General features: G+C 40.1%; 1 protein-coding gene across 2 annotated transcripts; it reads left to right on the forward strand.

The window, feature by feature from the left end:
* The first annotated feature begins 1,123 nt into the window (after nt 1–1,123).
* On the forward strand, nt 1,124–6,135 carry mob3a (MOB kinase activator 3A). Of its 2 annotated transcripts, none has more exons than XM_046391734.1 (4): nt 1,124–1,365; nt 2,547–3,113; nt 4,492–4,694; nt 5,709–6,135. In XM_046391734.1, the coding sequence occupies exons 2-4, from the start codon at nt 2,696–2,698 to the stop codon at nt 5,736–5,738; spliced, it is 651 nt and encodes a 216-aa protein (XP_046247690.1). In that variant the 5' UTR covers nt 1,124–1,365; nt 2,547–2,695; the 3' UTR covers nt 5,739–6,135. The 2 variants fall into 2 exon arrangements, with proteins under 2 accessions (XP_046247690.1, XP_046247691.1); XM_046391735.1 differs by having other exon boundaries at nt 2,641–3,113.
* Nucleotides 6,136–10,764: the final 4,629 nt, after the last annotated feature.

A 10,764-nucleotide genomic window follows, 5' to 3' on the forward strand; every position in this document is an offset into this window, starting at 1 on the left:
GAAGATTTTATGCAGTCTCAGTTTCAATATTCTCCAAAACAAATAAAAGGCTTAAGTGAAATAGCAGTTAGCAGTTTTCTACAAATACTGCGATTTATGATGTTTTTTTCTTTATGTTTTTTTTTAAAAAAAGTAGTAACTGAGTGAATAGTCAAATAACCAGTAGTTCAAAGGGGATCTATATGCTGAAATACATATCATCTGAAAAGGCTTGATTTAGATTTAAGGTGTAAAATCTTGAGCCATCAGATGTAATGCAGTTATTTCCTTTGGTTTTCCTTCACTGATAATGTGACTGTGTCGTAAAATAAGTGAGCTTAGTTAGGCTGCACCCTTCCTTTCAGTATGAAAGGAAGTACTTCTGAGTTGCAAGGCAACAGTGAAGGGCAACACGACACCGGAAGCTGATGAATTAGTCTTCAAAGTAATGGCGTAAAAAAAAGGCCTAAATATTCATTGGCATCAGTGGAATGAGGTTTCAAAGTCTTTGGTGAGTAAAATTATGAATACCACAACTGCAAAATGTTACAGTACAAATTAAAGACTCGCATTCAATACTGCACTTCAGTAAAAAAAATAACAGTAAAAATGTACACTTATGTAATTATTGTCACAGTGTATAGAGGTACAGTAAGTCATAATGAAATGACAAAAGGAAATAAAAGACAGAAACCCCAATTGTCTTTTTTTTTTTTAATCTTCATTCCTATTATACTTCTTTTTAGATCAAGAGTGTACCATAACATCCTGAGGAAATTCCATAAACCTTATCAAACTGGTTCAAAACTGTATGCACTGAACAATGGCAATATTTTATGAGCTTATCTCATATCTTACCTCTGTGTTAAATGTTTGTCCCCTAAAATACACAAATAGACAAATAATAAAATGCAAGCGTACAAAAGTACAGAAGTACCAGTACTATGAAACTGAACTTGCCTACAATACAGGGAGCAACTTTTCATTTCACTTAATGGGCACTAACATATGGTGTGACATAATGTGGGCAAACTAAAAGCAGTAAATTTGTAGTTTACAACATATGTAATCTACTTGATCACATTTCTTGTTTAGTTACATGACATGGGGGAAGGTGTACAATATTTTGGAGGTTCCGACCGGAAATCGCTATCAATGTCTCTAGTTTGACACCGATATGCTTTTCGTTTCGTAGGGAGGAGGCAGACGTTAGTTTCTATATTAAAGTGTCACGTTTGTTAGTTTGACAGTAATTTTACAACATGTATCGCATCATATATCCATAATGTAGTCTGGGCATGTTGTTGACGTAAAGCTATTGATCAGTTACCAGACAATTTTCGATAAAAGGTCGAAGGAAACTGACGGAACAGGAAGGCGGAACAAGTAAGTTCGGTAAAGTCGCTTTCAACGGTGCGATTTCGTCACCCTTTTGATCACCCTTGTGGTATTATGAGTGTTTCCAGGCGGTTTTGTTTGAGATATAACGGCCATTAAATGTGAATAACGTGGATTTGTATTGTCATGTCTGGGGGCATTTAGCTGAAAGCAACAAGTCCGGCCGAGTTAACGTTAGCTGGTCGCGTCACGAATAAACTTCGTACAGTCGTCATGTGCCCTGCTGTTTAATCTCTGGCTTTTATCCTCTGAAGTGTGCAATGAACGGTATAAATCCCACGTTACTGTGAAGTATGGGAGGGGGACGAATATGTAGAAGAGGTCTAAATAAACCCGGTAGTGCCCCGCTATATTGGTAACAGACGGTTTGACTTGGTTTTATTGTCATTCCGCAGATTGCTGGTTTCACGGCAGAGTGTGTGCCGTGAAGAGGAAATGACTCATGTTCCCTTTAAGACGATGTTTCATATTTTAAGCTGTTGCGACTTGTCGTTTACCTGAGATGTTGGCCTCCTCACTTTTCCAACCATTTAATGATAGATATAATAACAATAAAAGTAAGTCATAAAGTAAAATGGCCTGTAATTTGTGCTAAATGTTAATTGTAAAATGTCGGCCATCTTTTTTTTTAATGAAAAGATTAACTTTATTAATTTAAATTTCATATTTGCACCAGACGGTGGGCGAGAGGCTTATGCTTTATTACACTTCTGTATGCAACTTTAGGCCCGGAATAAAGCAAAAACTCAAACACTGATGCCATTGTCGTGTGATCAGCTCTCATGTATTGCATGTTTAATAAGCTTGAGAGACTCTAATAGAGCTGAAAAGATTGTTTGATTAATTAGTTAGTATATCAAAGCTTAAATGTCAAGCAATAAGTAGATCAGGATTCTTTTTTTCTGCTTTTGTGAACTCAATGTATTGTGGTCTTGGTATTTGTGATGAACATCTCTATTTTCTGCTGTACCAATTAATTATATGACTAATCCAAACAAACAAAAAATCAGACAAATAATCAGTTGTGAAACCTGTTGTTGTTGCAGACTGTAATATTTTGTAAAGTTTAAAAAATAAGTAGTAACTAAAATTCAGGCTTTACTGAAAGTATGCTTTTCAATGAAAGGCTGCACATAGTAATCAAACTCTGTCCTTTTCTGCCTCTGCAGGGTCAAAGACTGAGTTGACACAAATACCAAAGGACAATCCATAACAAAAACTCTGGTTGTTGACCCAACCTTTTGACTGCTTTCACTTCAACAGTAAATAATTCGCCGGAAGCGTTCAAACACATCGTCCGCCACCACTGCATGCAACCATGTCCTTGGCCCTGAAACAAGTCTTCAACAAAGACAGGACATTCCGGCCAAAGCGCAAGTTTGAGCCCGGGACGCAGCGCTTCGAGCTGCACAAGAAGGCCCAGGCGTCTCTGAATGCAGGGCTGGACCTGAAGCAGGCAGTGCAGCTGCCCCACGGCGAGGACCTCAATGATTGGGTGGCCGTCCACGTGGTCGACTTCTTCAACCGCATCAACCTCATCTACGGCACCATCAGCGACTCCTGCACCGATCAAACCTGCCCCGTCATGTCCGGTGGGCCCAAATACGAATACCGCTGGCAGGACGAGCACAAGTACAAGAGGCCGACGGCACTGTCAGCCCCCAAGTACATGAGCCTGCTCATGGATTGGATTGAGGTACAAATCAACAATGAAAACATCTTCCCTACCAACGTCGGTAAGTGTTAAGGCTTTGGTCCTTTAAACTCTATATTGATATTCAGAATAGGTTTTGAGTGTCTTCTGAAAGCGTGTTTTTCCAGTATAAGAAACTTGTCAACATAATAGAAATCTTAAAGGGTTGCTTGGGGATTGCTTCAGACCCCTGAGTTGGTAGTGGACTCTGCTTGTGTGCAAACCAAGCCATCATCCAGTCTTAGACAATGACCACGGACTCCTAATGTCTCGAGTTATTCTCAATTATGCTATTTCAGTTCATTAACCGCTTCATAACATGTCTGAAAATAACAATCTGTGCCCATTCCAGATCACAAGGGCTCAAAGTAGTGGCTTATAATTTTGTCTGAGCAGCAGTCAACTCCCCCGTGGTGTTCAGTCAATAATGATGTTAAACAAAGAGAAGCACAGTTGAGTAGCTGTGATGCTGTAACCCAGTGGGGAAGAGGAAAGCAGAAATGGAATGTAAAAAGTGATGTGTAATATTTCACAAATATTTCTCTTGTTTAAAATGCTGAATTATTTTGATTTTCCCATATCACAAGGGGAAAATATGTCTTTGTTTCAGCCAGTCACAACAGATGACAAAGGGCTGCCAGTAGATTGCTTTGTTTTAAGGGATCACAAGCCAAATGGTTTGGAATCACTGCTGTGATGTGCAGTTATTTGGTATTTATTCCTGAATGATAAATATTTATTTTTCATTCCAGCACAAAGCTGTCAAAGTCACTTCAATGAAAAGAAAAATTAAAGTGAAATAAAATTCTGCTGAGTGAATTGCATTTAAAACCCAAAGCCACTGTCTCTGAAAAACAGATGACCACAAGATGCTCTAGATTCAGTCTGCGAGGCCACATTCATTAGATTATCTGCAGTGTGGCACGTACCAAAAGCTGTCAGTTAATCTTTTCTATTATCTCTGTCTGTAGCCCTGTGCATGTGTGCAGGCCCTGTGCTTGGCATCTGACTAACTACAGAAACATCCAAGCAATGGATTAAAAAATGGGTCACACAATGTACAGTTGGCTATGAATAGAACCAACCTCTGACGCGGTTGTCCTCTGGAACAGATTCCTAAAATGTTATTGATTTGGTCAAAAACAAAACGATGCACTGAATTAATCACTAGGTTGAAGCTGGCCCAAAGCAAGTGGTGTTGGTTTTCCATTCATGTATGAAGTGATGCTGGTACCCAACCCGAGGTTCTCCAGAGGACAAACGAGGTTAAGAACACACATTGAATAATCAGTTAAAATACTCTACAACCAAGGCATTAAACACATCAGTATTTCAGATGTGTTTCTCTCGGTGAAGCAACTAGCAAAAGGTCATCCACAGTGACCACAGTGTTCTCCCGTCTCCATCTGTTTGACACCCAGGTACTCCCTTCCCTAAGACCTTCATGCAGGTGGCTAAGAAGATTTTGTCTCGTCTGTTCCGGGTGTTTGTCCACGTCTACATCCACCACTTTGACCGCGTGAGCCAGATGGGGGCCGAGGCTCACGTGAACACCTGCTACAAGCATTTCTATTACTTTGTCACCGAGTTCAACCTCACGGACCACAAAGAGCTGGAGCCTCTGGTGAGTTAAAGGGTGGGCGGTGGTCCAACATGGAGCCGAATACAAAGTAAATGAGATAATGTGGGATTTCAAAGGCACAATCCTGTAGTTAAAGCAGAATTTTCAGCTTATTCTGAAGAAATTATTAGTGTCAGATATGATGGACAAAGTTATAAATCATACATAAATCATACATCTGCCAGTATCACATCCAGCTGAGGTATTGCAGTAAAGTGCATGATAAAATAAAAATAAATAAATAAAATAAAATAAAATGAAGGTGTCTGACATGTCTTTAAGGCAGATTTCGATATTTGACTCATAGCACCGTTTTGATACTGTGCTAAAATAGGTAAAAAAAAGTAAACTTGTCCGCTCCCCCTTGGTGGACAAGTTTCTAAATTAACCTAAAATCCGTCCTCCCCTCAATATGAGTATCCTCTACTTATAAGCTGACATATACGTCACTACTGCTGTATTCCCAATAAGCTAATATAGACAGAAAATAGCAAAGCAGTGGCTAAACTGTGTCCTGTTTTCAGTGATTGCTGGGTGGAGAGTGAAGTCATGAGGCTAGAAACATGAGAAAAAGCTGAGGGCTTTAAGGTGCTGACCGTGAATCACGGCGACGTTTGCAACATGTGAACATTTTGTCCAATTTCGAGGATGTCACTCTTTTCAGGATAGTGATAAGACATTCATTGGTCTGCATGGCCCCAAACGCTTTAATGCTGTGATTGATCGAGTGCTGGTTGTTAATTGATTTTTATGACCCCTGAAACTCTGCACGTGTGACCAAAAGTTTACACAACAAATCGGATGTTTACGACGTAGATTGGTGTGTGTGTGGATGCCCTTTTTTAATTTGCTGGGGTTTTTTTTGTCTTGTCATAGTGTGTGCTGTAAATAACAGTAAATATAACATATATTGAAAAGCTGTATCTGTTGCTCTTTTGCCCCCCCTGTCACATTTTCTACATGTGCACTAAGTTTTGAGGAGTTGATCTGCTTTAACTTCCTGCGTTGTGTCTGCAGAAAGAGATGACCTCTCGGATGTGCCACTGAGGGAGCGTAGCTGACCTGCCGGACGAAGGCATCCGTCCATCTACAAGACTGCATCGGCGAACAATAACAGCAAAACAAATTTAAAAAAAAAAAGAGTCTATTTTTATATTTAAGTACTGTAATCTATTTTAGCCACATACTGTAGGTTTTAACGAAGAACCTTGTCTTATGAGGCGTTCTGTTCCTTATGAAAAGTTTTCAGACATTTTATGAGAGCACAGTATTAAGAGCTGTATGTTTGTGTTGATGTTTTTCTATTTTATTTGAATCTCAATCATTCCAGGATGCTTCTATTTTTTTTTCTGTCTGTTTAAAATGATCTAAAATTAGTACGATTTCCTACTGTACATCTATAAAATCCATTATGTTGTTACATTAAAACTATTCTCTATTATAATTTGAATTTGTTAATCAGTATTTAACACCATGACTAGTTTTCCTTTCCTTGAAAGTAATAATAGTGGGCTATGGCCTAGTCTAATTTATTGATTTTTTTTTTTTTTTTTTTTCTTGGTGAATCTGTCATTTAGTTTTCCCAGGATGTAGTCAGACGTGGTACTACAGTCGTTTAAAGGTCATACACATATTTGGAAATGAACTAAATACAGTAATTGCCTGCTGACGACTCAGACATTATCAAGTCCGTGTCATTGCACACTTTGGGCCTCTGGCCACCAGGCAGGTTCTCAGATGTCAAACCCCGCAGGTGTTTGTTGCACATACTCTTGGCCGTTGAAGGTCACACGAGACTCGAACCTCACATGACAATATCCTGGTGGTGGCACATGTTCAACAGATCATGTGTGAAACTGTCCACTGGGTGGCATCAGGCACCAAAACCCATATGTGGTGAGATGCTGAAATCCTGCAGTTTATGTTGTAGCCCTTATGCAATCTACCCAGTGTCCCAGTTACTGTCCTGAAGAGGGGAAGTGGGGCCTTCAAGTCCTGATTTGGGTTAATGATTCGACTAAGCTGGTTATGTAAGAAACAGGCCAGATTGTACTGTGATGAATACAGAGAGTTTTTGTTTTGAATGGGCCTGGCTTTGCATGACTGGATAAACAACAGTCATGAATAGGCTTAAGAACAACATTGTTGGTCAGATTTAGAGGAAGTTATCTGTGGCAAGTCCTTTAAACATTTGATCAGTGGCTGTAATATCAACTAAAGACTGTAATATCAGTTAAAGATCAGTGTTGGTGGTTTAGATAATGTAAATAATGAGCACTCCTATGTAAACATGGTTACAGGATAACTTGTGGGAGCCAACAGCTGGTGACAGTCGTAAAATCTTAAGTACCGGTAGTTTATTTTGTAAAGGCACATTTTCCTTCGTTACTTCTCGGCTGGGGTCATGATCTTAAGACATCTAAAAAGTCCTCAGTGCCTGCATTTAAAATTTAGCAAAATAAATTAAAGCTCTGTCTGAAAAATGTCCTTGAAAATATTAAAAGTACACATTATGTACAGTATATATCTTATATCCACAACTTTCTGCAAGTTTCTGATTTACGTTCCTCCCACTGAATATGCAAATTTGACATACATTTCTAATATTGTCACTTGTATCATTATTTTAAAAAGCTGCAGTTGTCAGATAAATGTGGATGAGTAAAAAGTGCAGTATTTCCCTCTGAAAAGCAGTGAAGTGAAAGTGTAAAATAGCATAAAGTAGAAATACACAAGTAAAAAAGTACTCGGGCTTTCCACCACAGCTAAAATACACTGTTTCCAGTCTCCCTCACTCATTCAAGCTGGAACGAGACGACGTTTTGACACGTCAATATAAATCTTAATATTTCAACATGATGCAACTATCTACCTTATTAACATCAACCGCTGATATGACCTCACTGCCTGCCTGCAACCTGATCCTCTTACGGGATTGTCCCTCCCTCCACCTCCTCCAAGAGGAGTCACTTCCTCAAAACGTTCTGTACGTACACTGTTCTCTGGCAGCATGTGGTACGTGTGAGATGGGCTGCGTCTGCCTCTTGCTCTTCCCTCCCTTTACTGTGTGTTCTCTTCTGGAATGTACCAGGCAGCCCTTAAGGCCTCAGCAGTTGGAAGAAGAAAGGTACTGGAAAGAGGCCAAAGAAACAATGGGGGAGGGGGGACTTTTCAGGGTGCACACAATCGGACTAAAGCTTGTCCAGCTCTGACAGGCGGCGTCTGCCTGTTGTTTTGATGGCACGAGTGTTGTTATTATTCTACAAGTAGAGCAAGGGGTTTGGGAGATAACGTGACTCAGCAAATGGTGGAATGAGCACACACCCTTAACGGTTTTGTGGTTTAGCGAGTCAGTTGCCTCAAGCAGCGCTGAAGCTTGTAGGCAAGAAAAGTAACCATGACTGTAGGAGCACACAGCCGCAGAGGATGCACAGAATTTCCAGTAAAATAAGATGGATTATTTAAGAAAGAGGGAGGGGACAGGAGAAGTTTCTGTTTTTCTGTTGGTCCCAAACTGAGCCAATGCCCTTTATCGTTACGCTCATTTTTCAGTCAAAGATGCCCAACATTTGCTTATGCCAGCTTCTACATCCCCAAATATTTTGCTTTTCTTAGTCTTATGTGACGCCAATTTAAAAATATGTGGCTGATGGCCTGGCATGAATAAAACAAACTACTTGAAGATGTCACCTGCTTTCTGGGGTTTAACAGGCCAAACTGTTAGCTGATTAAATAATAAGAACATTATTAAACAAAGAAAATAACCGTAAGGCAGTAAAATCACATTGTAGATTAGCTCATTTTGTATTTAAGGACTTTTACATCATCTGTTGTGAAATCTCGAAAATCAACATTTCCAACGACTATGTAAACAAGAGTGACTACGATCCAGAGGAAATAGCAATTTCCCTTTCTGTTGTGGACATGCAAGTGTTCCTCTGCGCTCTGTAATTTAGCCTGAAGTACGCACAAAGTACCACAAAGGGTGATTATCATACAGTCATTGAAAAAGCAAACCGTGTCTATTCCAGTACGTCCTAAACCTGCTCCCTTCCCATTCATTTCTGTGAAGTAGCGCATGTGCGGTGAATTGTTACATGTAAACACTGAAGCTGTGTGTAGCAGGTGCTCATTCACAAATTAAATAGTGACACAGACACCGCAGCCCGGTCCAAGAAGTCCGTGTGTGCGAGTGATTAGTAACAGATAGCAGTTGGCGTATTGCCCAATGTGAAAGGAGATTCTAAGAATTCAAAAACATGATTTCAGACCTTCGGAGTGCTTTGTTATACTTGATTATGTAACAAGAACAAAGTGCAAAAAAAATGAAGAAAAAAAGAGGCAAAGTTGGAACAAAACAAATTCTGTTGCAAAATGTTTGGTAACTCCAACTGTGTTAAAGGAGTTTTGCTGGATATTTGATTAATTTCAGTGGTGCAGTACTCTGTCTTTCTACTGTAATACTCAAAGGGTATATGTTTTATGCCAGGGGTCATGTCTGAGTCTTTTCCTCACTGGAGGGAACTTGATTCTAGGAAGTTCGCTCAGGGAAGGCTTCTTAGAAAAGGTACAACCAGCACCCTGAGGCACTGTGACTTTACTTGAGAAAAGTATGCAGCTTATTGTAACAGTGTAAGACGACGGGCTGCTCCCACCACACTTATCTTCTCTGTCTTTGGCAGTTTTATGTGCATGTGCCAGACGTGCGTTTCATGAATAGATTTGTAGGTATGACTGCACGTTGCGTATTCATGTGCACAGATTCATATAGCATGTAGTGTGCTGTTTGAATTAGACAGTAAAGGAATGTTTTTGCAAGAAATGCTGCTGGTTCAGTCCTGTTGACACATCAGTCAATGTGACTTTTCTAATTTAAGGTGTGGCTTTGTGCTTTTTTTTGTGTTTAAACTATTCCATGGTCATATAGCTGTAGGAATTGACCTGAGGAATTGAGGATAGCAGAGTTATATTGACACCTCTGTCTTAAGGCTACATGGTGTTTACTCAGAGTGAGATATTCAAACCCAAGACTCCATATTTTTAATGGCTGGACTATTGCATCAGATAGAATTATTGCAGTTCTAATCTTGTGCATGATTTCATACAGATTTTCACAAAATTGCAGTGGTAAATGAAGTTGGTATTTCAGGAAAGTTTGAAACCAGAGAAATTAGTGCTGTACGGTTTGGAATAAAGTGGTATGATTCTGAACAATATCTGACTGTGCAGCATGAATTTGTGCTGACTGACTGGCCCGTCATTGGGTTAGTGAGGGGTTGAAACATCTTGAAAATGGGTTGAATTTAAGTTCGCTGCGACTTACTGTGGACACGAGAAGGACATTCATTAAACACAAAGGAAAAGATGCGGATCCACACACTTTCTGAGAGCGATGGCAACAGCACTACTGGTTGAACAAATATCTACATCCGCAGCTTTATCTCCGTGCTGCATCGGGATAATGTAGAGGACTCGCCTTGAGCTACTGCAGTATCGTCACGAACAACATAAACAACAGAGATGCACCTCTGTTATATCACATTTCACACTGGAATAACCTCTGCCTATACAGACAGCCCCCTCCTGAGCGTCTCCTGATTGACTACCACTCACATCAGAAATGGGGTTGTTACCACCTCAAGTTATTTATGACGACCTCTCCCTCTTCCTTTTGACCTGTAGTGACACAGGCCCACCCCCCCACCCCCCTCACATCGACGTGTGTTCTTGTTTTCCTACTAAACTTTCGACTGCACCATGTGCTCCTGACTGGGGATAAGGCTGCCAGGAGCTTGCGTAATGTTTGCTATCATCAGGCTTATGTTTGAGGGGCAGAAGGTGAAAGGAGGAGGAGGAAGAGGAGGAGGAGAGGCAGAAATCCTCCAGTCACAAGACATTTGACTCCTGAAAACAAACCGTACATGGTTTTAACTTGAACACCCATGATAAACAATAAATTAATGCTATACAGAGCAGGTCTGTTGACTGTGGATTATACAATGGTAAATAAAAGCTTACATAAATCACACAGGACATACAGTTTAACAACAAAGCACGTGCTATAAAGCATTTA

Source organism: Scatophagus argus, chromosome 6 (genome assembly GCF_020382885.2).
Source record: "Scatophagus argus isolate fScaArg1 chromosome 6, fScaArg1.pri, whole genome shotgun sequence".
NCBI classification, from domain to species: Eukaryota; Metazoa; Chordata; class Actinopteri; family Scatophagidae; genus Scatophagus; species Scatophagus argus.

Coding starts and splice junctions, on each gene's coding strand:
- mob3a (XM_046391734.1), top strand. CDS start 2,696: ATGTCCTTGGCCCTGAAACAAGTCTTCAACAAAGACAGGACATTCCGG. Junction 3,114..4,491: donor CATCTTCCCTACCAACGTCG/GTAAGTGTTAAG, acceptor TTTGACACCCAG/GTACTCCCTTCCCTAAGACC. Junction 4,695..5,708: donor ACAAAGAGCTGGAGCCTCTG/GTGAGTTAAAGG, acceptor TTGTGTCTGCAG/AAAGAGATGACCTCTCGGAT.